The 27274-nt window shown below is 39.1% G+C and overlaps 1 protein-coding gene and 1 long non-coding RNA gene across 4 annotated transcripts in view; one reads left to right on the forward strand and one right to left on the reverse strand.

The window, feature by feature from the left end:
- LOC118144841 (uncharacterized) overlaps positions 1-11917 on the forward strand; it is a 49048-nt gene extending 37131 nt beyond the window's left edge. Inside the window, exons 5-6 of the long non-coding RNA XR_004729671.3 lie at positions 4045-4150; positions 11712-11917. This is a non-coding gene — a long non-coding RNA (uncharacterized LOC118144841). The remainder of the gene's footprint in view (positions 1-4044; positions 4151-11711) is intronic.
- The window catches only part of ATP8B4 (ATPase phospholipid transporting 8B4 (putative)), a 272389-nt gene that overhangs the window by 162724 nt on the left and 82391 nt on the right, over positions 1-27274 (reverse strand). For all 3 annotated transcript variants that reach the window (XM_078334229.1, XM_054239635.2, XM_017976839.4), the window contains exon 6: positions 24190-24251. In XM_078334229.1, the coding sequence (XP_078190355.1) occupies positions 24190-24251 (62 nt within the window). The remainder of the gene's footprint in view (positions 1-24189; positions 24252-27274) is intronic.

Genomic DNA, 27274 nt, shown 5'->3' on the forward strand with positions numbered 1-27274 from the left:
AGAAATTGAGACCTTTGCCTTATTTTGCAGTATTTATCAAAAGTTTAAATGACCACACACTTTGATAAAGATACTCCACTTCAAAAAACTGATCCTACAGGTACTCAAGTATGAATGTTTCAGGATCTTTATTGCAGCATTATTTGCAACAGAAATTGATTAGAAGCCACAAAGATGTCCATCAATATGAATTAGATAGATGTACCACAAAACACTTATTCAATCATGGTTCATTCACTCAATGGAATATAGTGCAGCCACTACAAAGAATAAGGTAGGTATATATGTGCTAATATGAAATATGCTATAAGTTACATTATTAAGTAATGCAAAAAGCACATGTAGGATATATTATACATTTTTACAGGCATAGAAAATTTCTTGAAAGATACACAAGAAACTACTGTGGTTGACAGTACAGAAAGAAAATGAAGAAGAAACTTAGAATTGGAAACAATTTCCATCATTTGTACTGTTTAAATTCTTTGGCATTATACAAATTAGTATTTTAATGGCCAATTGGAAAGAATAGAAGAAGAAGGAAGAAACAGAAGAAAACTTTGCTAAGATCACATGTGAATGGCAGGTCTAGGACCAGAACTGAGGTCTGTCTAGCTACAAAGCCCATGCTCTTAATAAATCTATATTTATTGTTCCTTTTTACTTTATTTTCCAGAGTAACTGCGTATTACCTATATAGGAAAACACTGGACCCTTATGAAAACATAAGGAACTAAAAGGATGCAATCATGGAAACAGTACACACTCCCAACATTTAAAACCAGTTGATCCAAAGACAGCTTGCAATCATGGTCCCCTGACACAAACAGTCAGTGGACAGCAGCAGTTTCTGGTTCTTTTCAATTCCAGTATTATCAAAGCTGTACTAGAGGAAATCATATAGCTTGGCCCTAGTCCCCTAATAACAGACTGGTGAACAGGACCTCATTACATTGAGAATGAACATAACGCTCCTATCTTTGGAATCTATTTATTCTGAAAAATGCAGGGTTTTTTTCTCCCTTCTTACCACAATGCTTATGTGGTAAGACAAAATCACACAAGGATGTCTATGGTCAGCTGCTGAAGATGATCTCCTACCAATTTTGCCAGGAAGGAGATGATGAAAGATGAAGTCCTACAGCATGGAGAATTTAACAATTTGCTGAGAAAAAGTAATCAATCTTACAGATGCCCTGCCTAATTTATATAAATCCTATTGTGCATTATCAGTTGCAGAAAAAGTCACACAATTTAGCCTTCCTACTTTGAAAACAAAATGATCAACTCACTAGGTTTTACCTATACAACAAGACTGCTGAATGTTGTGCAGGAAATATATTCTCTTTCATCATTTTTCTAAACTGCAAACCCTTGCCCAAATGAGTCTCCTAAGACTCTATCTTCTATAGACTCTTAGTAGGATTCTGTGAATGGATATAGATTGTGAAGCCACAGGAATTCAGAAGAAAATGATTTCAAAGAAAGACTCTTCCATTTGTTCTCACTTATGAATGCTAGAGGAAATATCTTAGATTGAACATGGAGAAAACAGAGCTATTGGTCTAGGTTGGATTCCTGTGTAATAAATTTAGAGGGAGATTTATATAAAAGAGGTTCATTGACAAGTTCTTTTGGGATTAACACCTGTGAGAGGGGAAGGAAGCACCGCTAGGTGGAGGTAGCAGTTGGGCTGTTGATGCAGCCACAACAAAGGCCACAGCCAAGCCCATGGAGAGCTCTGGAGCTGGAACAGGCGTTTAGAATTGGATCAAGGGGGCCAAGACTTTATATTATGGCATGATTCAGTCACTGAATGCAGGATGACCCCAGAAAAGAGGACTGTCCTTAAGCAAAACACTCTCATCAGCCAAGGGCAATTCCCAGAGAGGGCTGTCAGCTGAAGGTTATATGTAGGCAGCACTCCTGACAGCTGGGAAAATATATTCTGTAGTCCTGAGAAGGGATGTGGGTGGCACAGCAAAACATCCACTACAAACTGGGAGCCCACTTTCCAGCTTTGCTATCGAAATGTTCATATATTTATAACATTCCCTTGAGGGGCTGGGGGCCAGGGAAGTCTCACTTTGTCACCCAGGCTGGTTTTGAACTCCTGGCTTCAAGTGATTCTCCTGCTTGTTCTCCCAAAGTGCTGAGATTACAGGTCTGAATCAATATTTCTTTTCAAATTCTAAGCTTTGTCTTTCCATCATTTCAATTTTAATCCTATAAAGTTATTGCAGGCAGCTGTCATGAATCTTTGTGCTTCCCCCATTCAAATTTAAAACTTTTGGGGGGAAAAAACTGTAAAACCTAAAGGTCATCTAATTCACCTTCTTTGCCAACAGTAGAATAAAGTTGGGAGATAAATTTCTAGTACCTATCCACTAAAAATATTCTACAGATAACCACTGACTACCAAAATATCCTAAGAATAATGTCGATAGGAAAAAATCACTGTTGCTGAAATCTTTCTTATATGAAGAACATATTTTGATTTTAAAAATGTACAATCATCTTAGCCCAAGCAGATCAATTATTCTCTTCATCTAAGTGGCCACACATTGTTTTGAAAAATCAGAGAACTGACTCTTACCAAGCTTAATAGCAAATAATCCTCCTCTTTTTGAAGAAAAAAAAAAAGCAAAACCAAAGAGCCAAAAAGAAGATAGTTTCCAATGGAGAAGAAAACCTGGATATCTTAGTTCCAGGATAAAAGGCCTTATTATACTTTTTCATTGCCTCTAGTGATAGTCTCAATCAATTTTCCTAGATAGAGCCAAGTGAAGAGATAACCTAATGTCTGTTAAACCAGAAAAAAATACTTGCTGCCTTACATCTCAAGTAGCAATACAAGCCATAGCAATATAGACAAAGCAAAAGTGTTACTTAATGGTGTGATGCGGTTTGCTCTGGCCAGAAAACCTAACATTCTGGAAACAGTGTTTCTGATTTTACAGCACAAAGTACAATTAAAGGTATTACTGGAATATCAGGAGTTTGTTTATTTATTAGGTTTGCAGTAATATTGTCCTAAACACTTTTTAAGAAAATTTTAAGATGTCACTTTAAAATAAGTTGTAATGTTTATCATCCCTAGTTCCTCAAAAATGGGATAGCATGTAAGTGGAATTCTTTTTTTTTTTTTTGAGACTCTGTCTCACTCTGTCACCCAGACTGAAGTGCAGTGGCAGCATCTTGGCTCACTGCAGCCTTGATCTCCTGGGTTCAAGCTATTCTTGTGCCTCAGCGGCCTAAGTAGCTGGGATTACAGACATGCATTACCACACCTGGCTAATTTTTGTATCTTTAGTAGAGACAGGGTTTTGCCATGTTGACCAGGTTGGTCTTGAACTCCTGGCCTCAAGTGATCTGCCCGCCTCAGCCTCCCAAAGTGCTGGGATTATAGGCATAAGCCACCAAGTTCGGCCCTAGAATTCTTAATGAGTTGATCACTGGCATATGAGGTATCATCATCCTTCATTAATGAGTTCAAGACCACTTTTATGTGCACAAAATGACCACTCTAATCTAGACACTATGCTGAGACTCAGAGCTGCAAGTAGAATTAGACACAGACTGTAGTTATCAGAAAACCTGGAGACTAGTGAAAAAATGTAAGTCTGGCTCTTAAATAACCACAACTCAACTATCTCTGTCTTCTGATACCTGGAGTATGTGGATATTCTTCCTGTCAACTATGAAGAATACCTGTACTTCAGAATGACCTCAGTGTTAGATTGTTTGCCATATAGCTGTCATCAAAAGTCCAGTAAGAAAACTGATAGACCAGAAAGATTGTCTAATAAAGAATATATTAACTTTCATTTCTCAAGATATTCCAAGCTTTTTCCACATATCTGGTGAGCTCATCAGAAAACTATATGCCTGGACTGTATTACTCTAGTCCCTCTAGGCTTGTCTTCTCAGAATCATGACTTAACATTACACCAACAGATTTCAATCAGGATTTATTTATAATCATGGGTAAAATATCTCTACTCTCTGAAGCTTCAACCATTATGTCACTCATATTTTTCTCAGGACCAGGATAAATCTTCTTGCTCATAATTACCAGATTATTTCCTGTCAGTAGACCACCAGCTTTGTACCCTCAGCACCTTCATCATGAGGAGAAACAAAGTGCAAGGTAAGTAAAATCATGATTGACAAATCTTGATGGGTCATTTAAACAAAAACCAGGAAATTTTATAGTAAGACTCTGTCCTTTGAGGATGACATTATAGGAAAAATCATGACACTTGCAGAAACCAAATTCTGTTCAGAATGGACCAGAAATTGGAATTTAATTTTTACAAGTCCTTACACTTTTAAAGAAGAGAATATTGGCCCCCTTGTTTATGAAGGAAATGATGCAGCATAGTAGAAGAGTACGTGTTGTAGAGCTGGAAAACATGGACTTGGGTCCAAGCTTCAGCACCAACCAGCCTTCAGGCAAGAGACACTGATCGACTCTGGAATTCCCTGCTATGACCTACCAAAACTGGCTCTTACCAACCTCTCAGAATGTCTCTTTATTCAGAAAACTGAGGTCTTTAAAATAGCATAAACCCAACTAACATTTAAATACCTGTCTTTCATGAAATTTTTTAGTTTCAGATGAAATAAATTCATTAAAGCATTTTGTAAACTGTAAAATAATATTTATATTTAAAATATTGTGACTATTTTTTATTATTATTATGCACCTCATTATAAGGACTGTACATTCTGATTTTGATTTCAAGTCTTCAAAAGAGCTATCTAGATTTACTATCTCCACTTCTTGACTGCCCATGCTTTCTCCAGTCAGGATTTTTCTCCGTCCTTCTAACTACAACCTCTCTGGTCATCCTTTATGTTGCTAAATCAAATTATCAGTTCTCAGTCTTCACTTTATTCATCACAGTCAGCCACCCGCTCTTTCTTCAAACCCTTTCTTTGCTTTAACTCCAGAACATCAAAGTAGTTTCCCTCTTATTTCATTAGTGACTGCTTCTCATGCCCTTAGCCAGCCCTTCCTCTTTGCCCATCTTCAAACTTTGGAGTGTCCCAGAGCTATAGCTCCTCTCTCCACTATATAGGGCCAAGAATCTTCATCCTAGGCAGTGAGAAGACTTTTTTTTTTTTTGAAAAAGGGTCTCTGTTGCCCAGGCTGGAGGGCAGTGGCATGATCTCAGCTTCCTGCAGCCTCAACTGTCCAGGCATCAATACTCCCACCTCAGCCTCTTGAGTAGCTGAGACTACAGGTGCATGCCATCATGCTTGTCTAAGTTTTCTATTTTTAGTAGAAATGGGGTTTTGCCATGTTGCCCAGGCTGTTCTTACACTTTGGAAGGCTGAGGCAAGAAGATCACTCCTGAGCTCAAGTAATCTGCTTGCCTCAGCCTTTCACAGTGCTGAGATTACGGGCTTAGGCCACTGTGACTGGCCTTGGATGACTTTTTAGAGACAGAATTTCTTTCTTGTTGCCCAGGCTGGAATGTAATTTCAGGGTCTAGGCTCACTGCGACCTTCACCTCCCAGGTTCAAGTGATTCTCCTGCCTCAGCCTTCCAAGTAGCTAAGGCTAATTTTTTTTTTTTATTTCCAGTGGAGATGGGGTTTCACCATCTTGGGCAGGCTGGTCTCAAATTCCTGACCTCAGACAATCTGCTTGCCTCGGCCTCCCAAAAAGTGATGACTTTTAAATTACATCCTCGGCCCACACCTCTCTCCTAAGCTTCAATAATGCATTCTACACCTCTACAGAGTGCCTAATACCTTGATGGAATTCTGGTTTCCTAGACCAGGCAGAAAACAACCACCACCACCACCACATGTTTCTTCCCCAGTTTTTTCCATTTTGGAACCTCAGCCAAAAACTAGGTTTCCTGATGCCTCTCTTCATACCCACACAATACAAGCATTCCTACTGCCTCTACCCTCAAAACACATCTCAGTCTGTGGATATTACATGGTATTTACTAAGTAACTTCCGGCTATTTTGTCAAGTAATAATGGTATTATAGCTAAATATGTTTAAGACCTTATATGTTCAAGATAAACACTAAAGTATTGATGGATAACAGGATATGACATACAGGATTTGCTTTTAAAATACCCCTGGAAAATTAAAAAAAATAAAAATGGATACAAAATAGCAAAAAGTTGATGGTAGTTGCAGCTAGGAAATACACAGAAAAGGATTCATTGTACTGTTCTATTTGTGTGTGCATGTGTGTCTGAAAATCCATGAGATAGAGTGATTATGATAGATGATAGATAGATGATAGATAGATAGATAGATAGATAAATAGAGATAGACAGATGATTCTACTTCTGTTTATGTCCTTCACTGCTAACACTCAATTCCATGTCATCATCATCTTAGCTGGACCAGAGTAGAAAACATAATTTATCACCCTCATTCTGCTCCTGTCTCTCTCTGCTGCCCACTGTCTACACAGAAACCAGAGAAATATTTTTATTTTTGTTTATATAATTTCCTGCTGAAAACCCTCCAATGGTTTCTCATTACATGTAACATAGCGTTGGAATTCTCTATAACTATCTCTAGGAATGGGCTCTTGCCAGCCCCCTCAGTACTCCCCTTCATCACAATACTCTAGCCACAGAAGACATCTTACTGTCAGGTTCATTTCCACCTTGGAGCTTTCATACTTGTTTCTTCTACCCAAGATCTTGGCATGGCTAGCTGCCTCTCAGCTCAAATCTCACCTCTTCTCGGGGCCTTCTCCAACCACCCTATTTAAAATCATCTCCCCATCTCCCATCCCATCACTCTCTATCCTATTCTCCCATTTTATTTTCTTTGTTGTACTTACAATTACCTGAAATCATATTATTTATTTACTTTTTATTTATTATCTATCTTCCACACTAAAATATTGCTCATGAGGACAGGGATTTGTCTGGCCTCCTCATTTCTCTATCCTTAGTGCATAGGAGAGTGCCTAGCACGTATTAGGGGCTCAACATATATTGGTTGAATGAATATTTGAACAGATTACCTATTTATGTGGTCACTCATACTGTGTGAATAGCATATTTAGTCCTAGAGCTGACATGAGTAATGGTTTCACATGGCTATGTCTCCTGGGAAGACCCTAAGAAAATGTAACAAAGCTAACAACAAAGTATGGAAAGAGGGTAAGGACAGGATGAATCACTGCAAGGCAAAGGATAACGGTTTAGACAACAAAAGAAATAAAGAAAAACTTGTCTCCAAAAGAAAAAAGCAGAAAGCAAAATTGCATACATTGCATGGGTTCTTTTGCATATATTTATATTTGCAAAAAAAAAAAAAACAAAAACAAAACAAATGTAACAGCAAGGGATAATACATTTCCCTAAAAACTAGACATTTTTACTTTTCTGATTTTTTCACATTTTTAGTTGATGAATTTTAGTGAAAAACTTCTCAGAAGCTCCCTTTTTCCCCAGACTGGCCTAATTTGCCCCTTCTTTAGTGCTTCCACTGCAGTCCATCAACACATCCATCCTCTTATATATTACATTGAAACTAAAAACTTCATTGTCTCTCTCACTACAAACTGTGAGTCATGGAAACAGAAATGCTATGTTAATCATCTTTGGTACATGGGAGATACTCAATATTTGCAGAAATAAGATAGACCTAATAATTTCTCTGGTTCAGAGCACCATGCTATGTTCCGTCTTAATAATACTAGGATAATAATTCAAATGAACCCAACAAAACTGGCTCTATTTTTGAGACCTATCACTTTTTCCAATTCAAGCCAATAGGATTCAAGTGGAAGCAGGAACTGCGACACCCTCCCCTGGTCCAACCTATGACATGAACTAGAGTGTCCCCAAAAAATCCTCTATTCCCATCAGATCTGGGTAAACCTGGCTTCTGGTGAAGGCCCTAACATCTGTGTCCCCATGCCCTGCTGACCACAGTAAGTCCCTTGAACAGGGGAAAGCCTTGGGCTTAGGGCTAGTATATCAAATGGCAGTCCCTTTTCTCATATTTTAGAAATTAGATGGATAATAAAGACCTTCTAATGCAATCCCTTCATTTTGCATTGTCATTACTTAAATCCCAAAGTCTCTAGGTTGTTTTTGTGCTCCCTGGATATATCTATATGACAATTTTTTGCCTGGAGTAGACTCCAGTTTTCACTATTAGGAAGATGAAAACTTTCTGCCAGTAAGTTGCCCTTTTAACTACTTTCTGGAAAACGTTCTATGTTATGTGCTCCACCCAGCCCCAGGATAGTTTTTCTGCTTAATAGCAATGACAGGCTGACCTCATACTCCTCCAAGCCCTCTCTGCTTTCTAGCTATCAAGGGGTTTCAAGACTTTATGGTCTTATGTATAGTCTGTAAAAATATGTCTAAATATATGTACAAGCAATTTTCTCTCTTCTGAATTTCTTTCTTAATCACAAGAGCCACTATGGGAAGTATATTTTCAATTTGGTTAATCAGGAGATTTTGTGCCAGGGATGGTGGCCATAATTAGGTACATTTGGGTAAAACTTTTATGAGTTTGACATTATCAGTGCCAGATTTGAAATTGAACACCAACAAATCTGCATGCCAATTATAAGCACTTACACTACAGTCTTTTCGTATTTGTTTGCATAAACTCTAATCCCTATATTTTTAGGTTTCTAATACTCTAAAATGTTCCCTGTTTATAAGTCCTCTGTTCCTTATTGTTTTCCTATCATTCTTTATATCTCAATTCCAGTGTTGTTTCTTCTTTATCCTTAGGAGAGTAAGAAATGAGATACAGAACAAGGACAAAATTTAGAATACAGAGAAAGAAAGAACAAATAATCTAATGCTATCCACCAAAAACAGAATGAACGGTGTCCCTTGTATCCTAGTGTGGAAAGCATGACAGCATCTCTTCGCTTCTGCACCCAGAAAAGTTGAGACCAAAGGCAAAAAAAATCCTTTTGAAACTATAATGAAGGATCAGGCAAAAAAGAGAAAGTCCAATAAAGAAAACAGGACATATGCTGAAAAACATTTCACAAAATGAGAAGTCATACTCTAGTATATTAGTTATCTGATGGGGTGCAAATAAAGGAAATCATGCACCTTTTCTCATTTTTTATTTGTCTTGCTCTTACTGGAAAATTAGGTTCTATTATTTTAAAAAATATTAACACATTTGTATCACTCAGGTTTCAGAAGAAAGGATTAAATGAAATTAAATTTCCATTAAAATTATGTACCTAGAAATTTAACTATGGTTCTGTGATCCCAAAACCTATTTCTAATAAAGCAAGCATTTGCAGAGCTGAGTTCTCAAGGGGGTTAAATCTGGATTTGTTCACCCTGGACGGAGGGGGAAAGTAAACAGATTGTATGACAGAAGTAGGTAATTTCCAACAAATACTTAATAACTGAATCTAGAAAGAAAAAAAACCTCAGCTCTTCCCTTTTGGCAGAGCTTTCGATTTTTTTCACATTTTGAAACTATTTACAGTTCATATGGTTTCCAGACCCACTCTCCAAAAGCAAGGACACCATCCCCTGCCTGGGTCTCTCAGCGCTCCATATTTGATTTCTCAGGCAGCCGGCCAGATAAGCATTTGATTTGAAAATGAAGACTTAAACTTAGCAGTGTGAAAGGGGAAAGCATGTCAGAACACAAATGCCTGGAAAGGGGTAACTAGATGAGGCCAGCTGGGTAAACACCCCTAGTCATCCAGGCAATTCAAAAAGTGCCACTGTGAGGGAAACTTCCACCACAAACCCTTGCAAGTCTATTTCTGCTTCTTCACTGGGTGTCTAGCTAGGGCTGCCTGTCACATTTTTGCTTGTCCAACTCGCTGCAACCTGAGGGCAGCTACGAATGAAATAGTAATCATTGCTTCAAATCATAGCTTGAGTTCTCCTAACTAAGAAATGAAGTCCAGGCAGATCTAACCCCTTCTTTTTCCTTGTGTCAGACACTGTACCATGCATGTTAATTTCCAGCAGTGCTCAAGAGACTCCCAGTAACACAGAACAGTAGGGTAAAGATGGGCTTGGTATCTGAGGACCTCACACTCTCAAGTGCAATGACAGCAGGCAGTGACATGCACAAACACAGTCTATGAATACTTATCCTTGCCCCAAATTAGTTGCAGGGAAGAAAAGGGAAGTCTAAAAGATATTCTGCTTTTGCTCCAAGATGCTTTATTCAATTCACTTTAGTACATTTTGCCCACTATCATATAACTATTGAGTATCAACTTCATGGGGATACGGAGACTGCCTGAGCCTTAAGTAAGTCACAGCAGTAATAGGGGCAGACAGACAAGGACAGCGATAGGCAATCCCCATATCTATCTTGACCTCTCTGCATTAGCTTCTTCCAATGCAGTGTGTATGAGATTTTCCAAAGACAAACCCTTCCACACAATCCCTCTATTATAAGAAAAAACCTCAAACTCTTAATGTGGCCTTGAAGGCCCTGCAGAGTCTGGCATCTGAGGTCTTCTCCAGCCTTATCTCCTCCTGCCCTTCTCTCAGTCTTATTCTCTGGACTTCTGCCACTCAGTCCCTCATAATCACCATCCTCTTTCCCCTCCACAGGACATTTGCACGTTATTTCCCTCTGTCTGGAATTCTTCTCTACTCATTGCTCCTGCTCCCATCACCACCTTTGCCTAGTTAACTCCTAGTCATCATTATGTTCTTAGCTCAAATGTACTACTTCCTTAAAGAACCCATTTCTAAACTGTTTCACCTCATATCTACCAATGCCCACAAAAAAGTACCTTTCTTTAGAACCACAGTCTTTTTCCTTAGCAGAACTTGCCTTGGTTTGTAATCTACTTCCCTGACCAGACACTAAGCTCTGTGATTGCAGAGAATATGTCTGTTTGGGTTGACCTGCATTTGCAGAATCTAGCTCAATGCCTGGCACAGAGGATACACTCAGTAAAGACTGACAAGTCAATGAAAGGTGAGGAGGCCATTATGATACTATGTGCCGTGATATAATACAGTGTTAATGGTGGGAATATGGTCAGGACATTACCTTGTAGCCTCATGCTCTGAATTGTCTCCTGACACCTTTTGCTACAATTTCTTCCATCTGGAATACAATTTATCCTCATTGTTGGAAGATCCTGTGATTAAAGTTCTTCATCCTTGCCTAATCCATTTTGTAACTCTTATATCCTACCCTCTTATTTCACTGTCATCTCTATTACTGTTACCATCAAATCCAGCCTCATACTTCCAATCTCCCATTTTCTGTTAAATCTTTTATCAGGTAAAGTCACTGACTTCCCTTCTTTGGCTCCTCACCATTACACCAAAGCTGAAGAGGATCACAGAGTCATAGTACTTAAAGCCTGAGAGGGACTGTGAAATATCTGGCCCAATGGTACTGAAACTTCAATGTATGAGAATCCCATGAAATGCTTATTTAAAATAGAGTCCTCAGTCCCAGACCCAAAAGGTTTGATTCAGGAGGTCTGAGAAAGAGCCCAGGAATTTGCACCTAGAGTGACTGAGATGCAGGCAGTCCTCAGACCCCATGTGCAGAGATACTATCCAGTGCTGTGATGCTTGTGGGGGTTCCTCAAGAGCTACCACAAAGGGTGAGACGGTAGCCAAGGGCACCTGCTCTGAGCAACCATACCATACATAAGATTTCATTTGAAATGGGTTCTGCCCATTGAAAAAAGAAATGTTTGAAAATGACTGGTATCCAATTTCTTTGTTTTATAGATGAGAAAACTCAAGTCCTTGGTCCTCAGTCATGTAGTCAATTTATGACAGAGCCAGAATGGAACCTCAGCCTCCTGACACCTGACTAGTGGACTTTTCCCAACACCTTCCTGCCTTGTGGGGTAGAAAGACCACAGAGGTTCCCACTGCCATGTTGCCTAAGAATCTTACAACGAGCAGCCTGCCTGTGAAGATGGCACATGTGATGGACCACAATGCACTAAAGAACATTGCTGGAGGGATGGGAGATAATGGATTTGGGCTCATTTTTCATCTCACATATATTCTTAGCCTCCCTCTTCAATAAGACTGTAAAGACCTAGTCATCCTCTATGGCCTGACCTCTTCCTGGGTTCTCCAACGCTCTCCCCACCTTCTCATCCCACCGCTCAATTAGCTCTTCAATGGCTGACCTTTGCTGAGGGGCCAGTTCTTTCAAGGGTTATCCTGAGACAGTTGTATTTCTGCCACCAGCCTCCAAAAACCCCACATGTGTGCACCCAGAGCACCTGGAACACCTCATTCTTCCTTGAACCCATTGCTGTCAAGTAAGAGTCTGTTTATTTGTCCATCTCTTTCCCCAAACCCCAGACTCCTTCAGGGCGGTGACATGGGTCATAATATTACCTGCATCCATAGCACCTAGCATAGTGGCTAGTACTCAGAAGTGTTACTTAAATGTGGGATGGATGGATAGATGAAAAACGTGAATCCCTGCTGCTACTCTCAATGCACCTATTAAACCTCTATCATATCCCTGAGGGAGCCAGGGATATGATAGATTAGAAAATGCTAATTGACACTGAGCAAACTAGATCCTCTCAATGAAATTCATCCCCTGTTGCCACCAGAGCCCCTTAAATCTCCTCTCCATGAGGCCCTCTCTGAACTCAATTCCATTTCTCAATACTTAACTTTTCTTCCTTCCCCCTGGATCTCCATCATACTGGACTTAACACTGGATATTAAACAAATTTAAAATCCAATAATGTTTATTGTGAAGGAATGCTAAGATTATGAAAACATACTTCATTGCACCAGAGACAGTAAGTTCTCACTTAACACTGTGGAAAACATTGTAGGTTCTTGAAAACTGTGACTTTAAGTGGAACGAAATGCAACACCAAGTTTTTCCTCACCCACACTATAATGACTTTGAACTCAACAATGTTACTTGAGGACCTGCCGTATGTTGTTTCACTTAAAGTCACAGTTTCCAAGAACCTATCAACAATGTTAAGTGAGGAATTACATATCCTCCATTAGAAAATACCGTCAACTTGCTTCACATCCTCAAAATCTATTCTTTCTCCATCACTGGAGTCCATTACCTTTCTTCTACACTACTCAGTATCATTCTCAATTATATTTCCCACTCTTCCTCATCTCATAACTCTTCCACAAAGCCACTGCCAGAGTCTCTTTCTATATGTTGCTGACAATGTCATTTTTTATAGCCCCCAAATTTCCCACGTCCCTTTGAGTACTTAGATCTAATTTAGAGCTCACTACTCTTACTTTCTATGCTGTCTGCCTCTAACTTTTCCTTTTTATCCAATATTGCACATCTAATTCTTGTCAAAGATCAATAAGTAGAGAGGATTAGAAAATGTCCTAACATGGAATAAGGAATGAGATCTCAGCTTTTGAGAAAATCGGTCAAGTTTAAAGGCGATCCAGTGTTCCCGAGTTACAGCTTCAAAGCACCATTCCCAACCAGGCTCCCAAAACCTACAAAGGTTTTCTACCACCTGGCGTTTTCTTCTACAGAGCCTGTATACTGACAAGAACTTTTGAGAGCTGCACATTTCTAATGAGATGAGTCATTTTGCTCAGGCACCTTACCCAGTAGTAAAAACAACAAAAGGTGAGAGTATCCTGGCAATTCTACAGATAAACCTATCCTGTACCATACACATATGATCACATTATATTTGGGGAAAACACTATATCTTATTAAACTCTGTGTCCTCAGCATGTATTAGGTTGGTGCAAAAGTAACTGTAGAATTACTTTTACTTTTGCACCAACCTAATAGCATTCTGCCTGACACATAGCAGGCAGAGAATAAGTGTCTACTGAGAGAAAGAATGAACAAATGAACAAATGTAGAACCTCTCAAGTAAAAACTGAAAACAAGTGAGTATTAGCCTTCTAGGGCTGCTGTAACATGTCACCACAAACTATGTGGCTTAAAAGTAGATCATCACCAACCATCTGCTTTAAAACAGCAGAACTTTATTCTCTTGCAGCTCTTCAGGTAAGAAGTCCAAAATCAAAGTGTTAACAAAGCAGCAAACCCTCTGGAGACTCTAATGGAAAATCTGTTCCAGACCTCTCTCCTAGCTTCTAATAGTTTCAAGCATTCCTTGGCTTGGGGCTATATAATTCCAGTCTCTACCTTCACCTGTACATAAGCTTCTTTTCTGTGTCTGTGTCTCTTCTTTCCTTCTCTTCTTTCATAAAGACACTGGTGGTTGGGTTTAGAGTCCACCCTAATACAGGATGATCTTACCTCAAGATCTTTAATTTAATTATGTCTGCTAAGAGTTTTTTTCCAAGATCATATTCACAGGTTCTGTTGCACATATCTTTGTACTATCCAACCATGACAGTCGTATGTAGTATCTCAATTATTTTTAAAAAGAATATTGTGTGGAGAAGCAGAGAGGAAAAAGAAGAGGAGCAAGCAAAGATGAAGGAGAGCAAACCATAAAATGCATCAACAAATTAATTGTAGTTAACTCTGATCTGGGTAGCAAGATCAAGGATGATTTCTATGTTTTGTTTGTATTCTTCCAAGTTTTCTTAATTTACTACCCACAGTAAACAGATCATACACCAATTTAAAATGTATGGAATAAATTAACCCTTTGAAATCATGTCAGGAAGTGTAAAGCAAAATGCCCCTGTAGTAAAAACATGCTGGGAGGAAAAATTCATGAGAAATAATCAACAGATGCTGTTAAAAACATATGTTTTGTTTGGTATAGATAACTTTTGAGTTGTGAATGAAACCAAATATCTTCACTATATTTCTTCACTATAATATGTTGATTTCTTTTAGCTTTCAGATTTTGGATCCTAAGAAAACTTTACATTTTTAAAATGAATGTTCTAACATCTCCAAGGCCTTTCTGTTTAGGTATAAGTTTGGGGTTGTTTCTTATTTTTTCAAAAGAAACTGTGGAACTCCTCCCAATAACAACTGAAAAAATACGCCTAAACCAATTTTTTAAAAAGAGAAAGAATAGAGTTTTAAATAACACATAGAACTTGGTGTATCTTTAACTTCCATTGTCATCTAAGAAAAATGTGTCCTGGTTACACAAGACCCTGCTATTTTGGTGATTGACTGCAATAGGTTTGAGTTCAGAACTGAGGGTTCTCCCATGTTATCTGAAAGGTCCCACTCTCCCACATACTACTTTGTATGATAAGAGTGAGATCAATTTGAGGGGCCCCAGACACTGAGAGAGGAGAGACTGGAGTCAGTCTCTCTGAGCACAGAACAGGGGAAGGAGACATTTAAAAGGCCAGCAGTTGAGGAGGAGAACTTTAGTGAAGAAAAATGTTAAAATAGAATTTCATGTTGCTGGCTAACGAGTATATGAAATAAACCCCCTCAAGTTGGTCCCCCACAAATTCTTCAGTCAACTCTACCTTGTCCTCTAAGGCTTTTATGTGAGAGGGCTCTTTGAAGGAACTTTAAGAGGAGAAAAAGAGAACAGCTAACATCTGGGTCACATAAATTTGAAAAACAAATTAGGAGATGCCACTGAAAATCCCATGTGCAGAGTTTTGAAAGTGTTATAATTTTCTGTTATTTCAAGGTGAACCTCATTTGGGAAAATAGTCACCATTTAAAAATTCAACTCTCAAAAGCTGTATTGATGCAATATAATAACTGATTACAATGGAAAGTCTTTTAAAAGAACTACAACAGTGTCACAGCTCACATACAGAAATCAGCTCATTGGCAAAGGGACCCCTCCGTTTGCAAAGCTGAGAACCAGAAACTGCCCAAGAAATGATTAATTCGGGACTTAAGAAACTGAAATTAATTTATTGAAGACAAAACTATTTTTGAAACACTATTACTGAGAGTTGAATATTAATTTTTAAACCACTCACTGAGTTCAAAAAGCACTGAGACCACTCTTGTTAGCTTGCCTTTAAACTCATTGTTATGGGGGTCACTGTTACACCCATAAAAGTATGTTTTATTGCTTTTTAAAAAAGAATCAAGTTTTTCTCCTCAAAATCTCCTTTCAAATCTGCAAGTCTATTCCTATAAGACCCTAAATACCTTTCCCCAGCTCATTCCCCAGTCCCTTTCCCAATGAGCTGGTTTCTGTATGTGAGTCATGACACTGTTGTAGTTCTTTTAAATGACTTTCCATACCATCATAATGTATAAGTAATCTGGGTGGCCTGGAGTTAAAAGACTCAGGCAGGTGGTCCTATGCCTTGTGTTTAACCACTCTAACTTCAAGCCCACAATTTAAATGGAATAACTCAACTGAGGGTATATTAATTCTTCCATGTTATCAAAAAGGTCCCACTCTCCCACTTACAAAACACACACAGACACACTAAATGTATGTCAGCTACAAATACACTACATGTAATGATCTTTGGGTTTTTTTTTTGTTGTTGAAGGCACTCAAAAAGAAAAAGAGAATATTTAACAAGAGTAATAATGCACTCTTACCCAAGACTGACATAATGGATAAAATCCAGCAAAAGGCAATATCATATATATTCACCCCACACCACCACCTTACTGGGTAAGTTGTTTCTAAGAATACAGCAGCAAATGATAAATCCTTTGACCATAGGTCTACATGCCTCTAATCTGGAAGCACAAGGAAGGTGGGAACAGGTCCATCAGGTCCTGTCCTACAGGACCAACAGGTCCATAGCTGCCTGAAGGATCTGCTAGCCACCCCTGTGAATCAATACCCAAATTTGCTATCAAGATGCTACAGACCCAGAACTAATATTTTATATACTTCACTTTTAAATGCTATATAGTTGTTGTAATATAAAACATATTCAAATTGTTTTAAATTGTTACTATTTGGAGATTATCATATATTACAAATACTTTTTATTCAATAAATGTTTATTTTGTTTTAATTTTACTTTAAGTTCTGGGATACATGTGCAGAATGTGCAGGTTACACAGGTATGCATGTGCCATGGTGGTTTACTGCACCTATCAACCCATCATCTAAGTTTTAAGCCCTGCATGCACTAAGTATTTGTCCAAATGCACTCCCTCTCCTTGCCCCTCACCCCATGACAGAACCCAGTGTGTGATGTTCCCTTCCCTGTATCCATGTGTTCTCATTGTTCAACTCCCACTTATGAGTGAGAACATGTGGTGTTTGGTTTTCTGTTCCTGTGTTAGTTTGCTGAGAATTATGGCTTCCAGCTTCATTCATGTCCCTGCAAAGGACATGAACTCATTCTTTTTTATGGCTGCATAGTATTCCGTGGTGTATATGTGCCAACTTTTCTTTATCCAGTTTATTATTGATGGGCATTTGGGTTGGTTTCAAATTTTTGCTCTTGTAAATAGTGCTGCAATAAACATATATATACATGTGTCTTTAGGGTAGAATGATCCTTTGGCTATATACCAAGTAAGAGAATTGCTGGGTCAAATGGTATTTCCAGTTCTAGATCAAGAAAGATCAAGAAATTGAAAACAGATTAAACACAATGGAGATATGGTATGTAAATTGTGAGATATGCACTAGATAGAATGTTACCTAGCCCCTAAAAATTCTATGTATAAAGAAATAAGAAATCATAATGATATGATCTAAAGTCAAAGGAGAAGGATAAAAATATAAATACATAATTATAAGAAATCTTGGCATAGAAAAAAAAGACAGAGTGGAAATATAAGAAAATAGTAACAATAAGTACTTTTGGATAGTGCAAGAATGAATGTTATTTTCTTCCTTCCAGCATAATGAACATACACTGCTTTTATAATGGAAATAATTTAACAAAATGGAAAAAATGAAACATAATTTTAAATCCTAATATCCAATGGGAGACATCACTCAATTAAACTAGAAAATTTGATTAACCAAGTTGTTCCTATTGAAAGAGTATATTTGTGCACATAATTACACAGCATTTAGAAATACCAGACTTGAAAAGTGCAGAGACAGTACTCTGCAGTAGTAAAAGAAGCTCCTTCCTTTCCCCATAATACACACAATTTCCAAAAGAAAAATGAGAGAATAACATTGATGGAAACAGGCCTATGACAGCTTCAGAGATTTAAGCAAAGTTAACCAATGCACAGGAAAGTATAAAGTAGAATGTGTTGCACAAAAATCTTAGGGTCAAGCACAATTTAAAAACCAAAGGTGTCAGAGAAATATCCTGACTAACTGAGGGTAATTGCACTGAAGCATCTGCTCCCAGACTATTCTAATGCAAAATCTTAAGTTTTGAAGATGTTAGAGAAGTAAAAATATAAAGAAGTGATAAGGACTCTATTTGTTAATAATGACACAAAGAAGGGATGCTAGCAGCCTGGAAGAATGAACAGAGAATCCTAGATTGTTAAAGATATGTATTATGTGAAAAACTATGCTTACCATTTTATTTTATTTCTTAATAATTTCCACTTTTATTTTAGATTCAGGAGATACATGTGCAGGATTGTTACACAGGACCATTGTGTGATGCTGAGGTTAGGGATCCAGTGATTTTGCCACTCAGGTCGTAAGCAGAGTACTCAATAGGTAGGTTTTCAATCCCTGTCCTGCTCCCTTTCTCCCTTCCCTATTAGTCTACAGTGTTTATTTTTCCCATCTTTATATCCATGTGTACTCAATAATTAGCCCCCACTTATAAGTGAGAACATGTGGCATTTGGTTTTCTGTTCCTGTAAAAATTTACTTAGGATGATAGCCTCCAGCATCATCCATGTTGCTGCAGAGAACATGATTTTGTTCTTTTTTAAGACTATGTAGTATTCCATGGTGTATATATATCACATTTTCTTTATCCAGTCCATTATTGATGGGCATTTAGGTTGATCCCATGTCTTTGCTATTAGGATTAGTGTTGCAATCAGTGTATGTGTGCATGTGTCTTTATGGAAGAATGATTTATTTTCCACTGGGACATACCCAGTAATGGAATTGCTGGGTCAAACAGTAGTTCTGTTTTAGATTCTTTGAGAAATAGCCACACTGCTTTCCACAGTGGCTGAGTAACTTACAACCCCACCAACAGTGTATAAATGGAATTCCCTTCCTTGAGTGTCCTTTTTTTTTTTGGAGACAGAGTCTCTCACTCTGTCACCCAGGCTGGAATGCAGTGGCCTGATCTTAGCTCACTGCACCCTCTGCTTCCTAGGTTCAAGCAATTCTTCTGTCTCAGCCTTCTGAGTAGCTGGGATTATAGGCACCCGCCACCACATCCAGCTAATTTTTGTATTTTTGGTAAAGACAGGGTTTCACCATGTTGGTCAGGCTGATCTCAAACTCCTGACCTCAGGTGATCCACCTGCCTCAGCCTCCCAAAGTGCTGGTATTACAGGTATGAGCGACCACGCATGGACATTGAGTATCTTTTAAAATTAAACAGATATAAGTATAAATAGACAGATATGAGTAAAGACATGGGTTCAACTAGAGGCTCTCAAACCTGTCAGTACATTAGAGTCATCTTGGAAACTTTAAGAAACAGAAGGGTCTCATCTCCAAGACCCTCTTTTAATTGCTGTGGGCTGTAGGTGGGATGTGGGTATTTTTTAACTCCCCTCGAGTGATTCTAATGTGATGCCTGGTTTGAGGAACATGAGATTTGATGACCTCTGCAGGAACTTTCGGGATCCCTCTCACTTGCCCTTCACCTGCCCAGTTGCTCCACGGTAGCCAGGGACAGTTAGCAGGAGCTGAGGAAACATCCTCTCCTGAAACATTTAAGTAGGTATTGTTCTCATAGACTTGCTAAACAGTATCTTGTAGCCTAGGGCTAAGAATGCGCACTTGGTGCCCCGGAGGCGCATTAACTTCTGCAATAAGGAATCCTGCCATCACTATACTAACTTCTAAAACAGAAGTCATTGGCCAGGCAGGGTGGCTCACACTATAATCCAAGCACTTTAGGAGGCCAAGGTGGGTGGATCACTTGAGGTTAGGATTTCGAGACCAACCTGACCAACATGGAGAAACCCCATCTCTACTAAAAATACAAAATTAGCTGGGAATGGTGGCAGTTGCCTGTAATCCCAGCTACTCAGGAGGCTGAGGCAGGAGAATTGCTTGAACTTGGGAGGCACAGCCTGCAGTGAGCCAAGATCACGCCACTGCACTCTAGCCTTGGCGACAAGAGGAAGACTCTGTCTCACAAAATAAAAAAAAAAACAACAGAAGTCATCAAAAGATTTTACCAAAGGCTCAACACCCGTTTCTTAAGCACTTTCACATATTACAGCAGTTTGCAGAGGCAGAAGATTTGTCCTGATTTGAACAGAATAGAGTAAGAAAACCAAAAAAAGTGAAATTGAAAAGGAAGGTTAGAAGGGAAGGGTTTCACTTCCATAATTATATTGTGGCTGAGGTTTGCATTATAGTTCACTTGGTGCTAAGAATGTTAATGAGTAATATCCCAGGCACTGAAAGTGTGGATGTATGTGCATATTTACATATGCATATTAACATATAGGTAAACTATATATTATATAATGATATTTATATTTATATGATTGTATACAAAGCCCTTCAAACATAAATAGAGAAGACTTTGATCAGAACACAAAGTCCACACGTGACACATTGCATCATGAATGGATAGAAGAATTCTAGGCTGGGCGCGTGGCTCAAGCCTGTAATCCCAGCACTTTGGGAGGCCGAGGCGGGTGGATCACGAGGTCAAGAGATCGAGACCATCCTGGTCAACATGGTGAAACCCCGTCTCTACTAAAAATACAAAAAATTAGCTGGGCATGGTAGCCCAGCCTATTATCCCAGCTACTCAGGAGGCTGAGGCAGGAGAATTGCCTGAACCCAGGAGGCGGAGGTTGCGGTGAGCTGAGGTCACGCCATTACACTCCAGCCTGGGTAACAAGAGCGAAACTCTGTCTCAAAAAAAAAAAAGAAGAACTCTAATGTAGACTCTTACTTGCCATGAAACCCAGGGATAGTCATCTGAGACTTAATCTCCTCATCTTTAATACTGGGGCACTATTACCCAAATCTTAGGGTTTTATGAGACTTCAGTGTGGGAGCCCACACATAGTAGTTGCTCAATAAACGTGTTGAATCTAAATGTAATCACCCACCTTCCTGGTTCCTGAGCACAAGAGAAGGGGTACCTGAAGCCCACATGGAAAATCGATTGCCCCAAGTCACACAGTGATCATGTACATGGACCCAGGTTTCCTGACTGCTACTTTCATCCCACTTTCTTCCCTTGGGGGTCCTCCTCTCCAAAGCTAACTATGCCCTGCCTCCTTCCAGGATGTGCCAATGGCTCCTACTCTAATATGAAGACCCTAAGTCCAAGACCTTCTGCCAGGAACACACAAGGGAAGCCACAAGCACCTGGCAGTGCCAACCCAATGCGACACCCATCCCAGGAACACCTGGACTTCCAGGGCCCCCGATCCCCTCCATCCATTTTACTTTATTGCTGAATTGTGGCCCACAGATGCCAAGGATAGGGCCAAAACACTTTTTAAATATTTTCCCTTAATATTACCATGGGTTTAATTATGTACTAACTACTATCTTACACATGCTTCCCTGGAAGCAGATCCTGAGCTGAGTATTCACATGCAAGTGGTTCATTAAGAGAGTATTTCCAGGAAAAACTGGGAAGGGAGATGAGAAGCAACACAGGAAAGGGGAAGAAGCCAAGAGTGTGATTGCAGGCAAGTTCTGTCCTCAGCCTGAGCTCAAGGAGCACTGAGGAGTGCAAATTACACCTCAGAGCTTGTCCAACCTGAGGCAGGGGAGCTGCCATTTCATGCTCCTGCCCCAATTGGTCACTGGGTCCAACATCCCAAGGGCTATGCTGTGAAGAAAGTGGCAGGTGCATGCTCTTAGAAAGAATGCACATGGGTTTTTGGGGATGAGCACAGGAAGACAGGAAGATCTGGGCAGAACGCCAACAGCATCGTCCATAACCACCAACTCCACAGGACTCAACATTCCTTGTGCTAGCTCAGATCTAAGCCCATTTGATTTCCCTAATATCTCAAAATCCACAAAGCAAAAAGCCAGTATCCGTAGCCTGAGTACATCCTACAGAAACTATAATCCTATGCACTGGCATTGGCTAATGATGGGATTTAACAAAATTTAACAGAACAAGCTCCTGTTGTAGGTTGCCCTCTCTTCAAGGATGCTTGTTACAGCTCAGTTTGAAAATTCAACAGATACTGTGGTGGGCTCAAGAGACACAAACATGATCAAGAGAGAGGACCCCAGCCCTAGAGAAGCTGACAGTGGTGTGTAATCTCCCAAATTGAGATTTTTGTCTGATTTTTCACTGAATCCTAAAGAATATTCCATTCTCAATAATAGATGCTACTCCCTTCAACTTTACAGGATCAGCAACAATGCTTTTCAAAACATCACACCATACTGTTACAAAGAAATACTATTTCACAAGGAATTAACAAAAAGCTAAATAAAACCACAAGAAAGTAACATTAACACTATTTCAAATGATAACGATAATGACAGCCATCATGTATGGGAGACATATAGTCATCAAATTTCTGAATATCTAAGTTACTGGATTAATCCAATGGCCTCCAAATAGAAACCCCAACATCTATTACAATCCAGGTATTACCACAAAAGTTAACTGGTAATTTGAGACATTACAAGATATGCCAGAGTTATTAGTTCAAATTCACTATGTAAGTATATTCAGTTTTAACACACTTTATATGAGATGAGACTTCAAAGTAATGAGACTGATAATTAGATGTTCCTTGGAAAAGAACGTATTAACATCAGAGCTAACACCCAGTCAGAACTTTCAGACTTGAGAAAGAGATGCAACAGTACTACCCAAAGCCACACACACTCTGTCTTATAGAAAGCCTTTTAAAGAAGTAACGAGACTACGTGGAGAACGCTATCAACACACAAGACACTGGGCCAAGCATTTTACAGAACTCCTTTAACCTTCACAGTAATTCTATCCGTGGGAGAGACCCCATTATAACCCCACCTTACAGAGGAGAAATCCAGTGCTTACAGAGATTAAAAACTTGCTCAAGACCACAGAATTATTCAGAGTAGGAAAAAACTCATACTTAAGTCTATCAGTGCAAAATGCATACTTTTAACACCACATTGTGGTGGCAACGATTCAAAACCTGCTAACCTGCAACTGAACCATGGGAGTCCAGGCACCTTTATGGCCTTATCCATGTCACGCCAGGATTACACTTTCCAAGGCTCTGTCTCTACAACTATGGTTTTAGATTAAAACCATCATTTTTTTTCACTATCCTTTTTACACCATTTTCTAAAACAAGCCAAAAGAAAAACTGTAGGTAATCATTATGTTATTAGAAATCAAACAACATTTTAGTTATACAGATTACTTCAATATCATCACCCTGTATTCTCTAGGCTACCTAGCCCCTCTTGATATCTTTAGCATTTTTCCTCACATTTGGCTAATTCATTTTATGATTTTCTCTTTATAAATTACATTCTTCACAGTATCCAAATGATTGAAAATCACTGCCTGATGCGACTGCCTGCCAGATTTAAGTACATCATTAAAATTTACTTTGCTACATGCTATCATTAACAAAGAAAGGTGGGGGGACAGAGAAAAATGGAGTAAGAAATGACGGAAAGAAGTTTTACAATTACCCCTGCCAAGTTTTCTGGAGGTGTTTTTGCTGTCATTGTTTATAAACGCATGTGTTTTTAAAGCATTTCTGATTCTAATACTGTTCTGACAAATAATATTTCTTCATTGATGGATGAACATAAAAGCAATAAAACATCTGTACTATGATAGATAGCCCCTCTAAATTCTACTATGAAGTGAATACAAAATTCTTATCACTATCATTTAACATAGTAACGTGTGAGAAGTCTCTCTAGCAATATTCCCCAGAAATTACCAAATTAAATAATTCACACACTTAGGAAACATCTACCACATACGAAATCCTATATGCACCAATTCTAAATAGTACTGGTTCTAGAAATGAAAAGTGACAATGATGTGTCTGAGTTCCACAAAAGGCACTGCAAAGGAATGTCAAAGTTGAGTGGGTAGCACAAGCATTTGCTGAACATAAAAGATAGCCATGAAGATAAAATAGAATTAAACTTCAATTTTTAATAAATTAAAGGGGGAAATGATCATATATCTAATTAAAAGAGAAAGCCACCAATTGTCAAGACTGGTTTCAGGGTCTGAGAAATTTTCAGAATAACCCAAAGAATGTATTTCTTACTTGCTGTCGATGAGCACTTCAGACTGCCGATTATTCACTTGATTATCACTCTTGTGGCGAAACTGAAAAATCAAAATATTTGTGAGAAAACACATTACAAGGTACTTTGCCAGCCCATAAGCACACTGGCAATAATTTGAGTTCATACATTTTAACAATATTGTCATTGGTCTAAGATGACACTGTTTGGGCATACTGTGAACCTAGCTCTACGTGTTCTAAATCTATATCAAAACCCTTCTCACCACTTTTCACTCTGGATGTCACCAATGAAACAAGGCTAGCAGCATGCTCTTCCAATCTCCACATGTATTTAGTTGCTCCTAAGCAGACAGTATGCTCTCTCTTGTACCTTATAGTCCCAAAGAAAACCATGTATTAATCTTGATGTCTTTAACAAGGAAAAGGGGCTTCCATTTCTCTCCCATATGTATTCAATGCTTTGTTAGAACATCATTCTTTCTGTTTTACGGATTTCTTTGAAGTCAAGAAGTTACTTGTAACAACATGAATTTTTATTCTCCAGAAATTCTAATTGTTAACAGTGATCTTATAAAATACTGAGCATTTAAAACAAAAATTAGAAAGCAATACTGAAACACATTTGGCGTAGATTTGTGATTTATGTCCAAATGGTTGTATTTCCTACTGTATACTCCAATAATGTAAGCATCTTATATAGCTTGAAAGAATCTCAATATTGGGAGCTTTCTACTAGGCTCATAAATTAGCAGTCATTCAGGTAAGTCTTTCTATGTGCAATGTCAAGATCAGATAGTAGTAGTAAGCTAAAATAGAAACAAAGGTAATGTAGAGAAAATGGTAATGCCATTAATAATAGGCTGTATTCGTTATTTCAGCAAATTAGCCTACATGCACAGATAAATAGGAGTAGTCTGTGGAGGAGATATGAAACTTCTACTGAATAAATTTTAATCATCAGAATGTTTTCTTTTTTTCTTAAATTCAAACTGTTGTGTCAAAATCATGATATATAAAATGCTTCAGCCAGCTCTTCTCCTTTCCCTACAGCCTTCCCAAACCCATCCCAGTCTTTCTATTATGCTATATACTCAGTACATACCAATGCTCAGAATGGCAGATGTAAGTTAATAGATACTACCAGTAAAAATAAGAAAACAAAGATATTTAGCATTTTACAACTATTTAACATACTGTAAAAATAGTTTATAATATTGGTAAAGGAGTAAATTAAGTCACACCACCCGTTGACATGCAAACTTCTTCCTACAAGTAGAACAATAAAAATAGAAACATTATTTGACCTGAGTGCATGATTTGGAGGGATTGCTGAATATTCTCCCCTCCACCATATCTACATGGCATTACCCTCCACTCTGCCCTGTGCCATGAAAAGCTGGTCTCTGTGGTCCTTGCCCTTTGGCTTCTGCTAAGATCTGGGCAACAGATAGTACTGGCAGAAGATTCAAGGGTGAGAGAAGAGTGAAATAAGGGAATGTATCCCCTGGCTTTCTTCTAGCTGAGTTAGCAATGGCTGCTTCCACCCATAGCCCCACCTGCTGCAAAGAGGCCTCAACTACATCTCCAAGGCTGTTCACTGCTTCCTTCCTTTGCCTCTTCAGGCCTAGTAGTACTGCCACCCATGTTGCTGCCATTGCCACTTCTCCTTGCCTGCACCCTTTGTAAATAATCCCTTCATTATTAAACTCTCCAATCCACCTAATTTCAGGGTGACCTCTGTTTTTTGCCAAGACCCTGAATGGTGAAGATGTCCAGTTAATGGACTGACACATAATGTCACAAAAAATGAAAGCATATTCAGGCATTAACTGCAATGGAATCAAAAGACTTTTGGCTTAGTCACGTAAATCCCCGAAATTGACTATCTGAACATCACAGAAAAAAAACAGTCAGCTCATCCCCAAAAAGCTGAGTAGCTCACTGTCTAGGAGATGCAACCACTTCTACTTCTGCTCAGGTTTCACCAAGAGGACTTGGTATTGGATAGATGGAATCTGGAAGGATTAGAAATGGTAGTTTCAGGCCCAGGCTGACACTTATGGACAATTTCTCCTCTAGTAATAAATATGAAGATGTAGAGGGGAACTTCCACAGGACAGAAAGGGAGTAGAGGGCTAGCATCCATTGTGTACTCCCTGTGAGCTAGATTCTGTACCTGATGCTTTACACATATCATCTCATTCTATCTTCCCAATAGTGCTGGTGCCATTGGCCATGTTATACAAAAAAGGAAAGGTTCAAGAAGTTAAGTTGAGAGATAATCCAAGATGGCCACATAGGAACAGCTCTGGAGTGCAGTTCCCACTGAGAACAACACAGAGGGTCAGTGATCACCGCATTTCCAAACGAGTTTTTACTGCTCATAGACCAGGATATTCCCAGGCTGAAAAGCACCACCAGTCTCCAGCACAGCTGTTTCAGCTGGCACTGCAGGTCTCTGCACAAAAACTCACACAAATCTGGACAGCTGTTTCAACTGGCATCTGGAATGACTGGGAGGCAGAGTTACCCACTCAACTCAAAAAAAGGGGGCTGAAACAGGGAGCCAGATGATCTGGCTCAGCGGGTCTGAAACGTTCTGGATTTAGAGTTTCACAGCAAGCACAGCTGGACCCATGATGGTCCAGCTCTATGAGAGGAAGAGTGTCTGCCATTACCAAGAAAGTTCCACCATGACAGAGGCAGTCTGCCATTACAGAGACAGTCCACCATTACTGAGGCAGTTCTAATTACACCTCTATAAACAAAACCACAAGGAAATTCACACAGCAGCTAAGCAGAACCCACAGCAGCTCAGCAATGCCTCTGTTGGCAGACTGTGACTAGGCTACCTCTTCACTGGGCAGGGCATCTCTGAAAAAAGGCAGCAGTATGTTGGGAACTTATAAATAAAGCCCCACCTTCCCAGGACAGAGCACCTGGGAAAAAAGAGTTCCGCTGCAGCAGATTTATACGTACCTGCCCAGCAGCTATGAATGGAACAACAGAGCTCACAGCTCAGCGCTTGAGCTCCTATAAGGGACAGATTGTCTCCTCAAGCAGCTCCCCGACCCCAGTATATCCAAAGAGACACCTCATAAAG

This window comes from Callithrix jacchus, chromosome 8 (assembly GCF_049354715.1).
Source record: "Callithrix jacchus isolate 240 chromosome 8, calJac240_pri, whole genome shotgun sequence".
NCBI classification, from domain to species: Eukaryota; Metazoa; Chordata; class Mammalia; order Primates; family Cebidae; genus Callithrix; species Callithrix jacchus.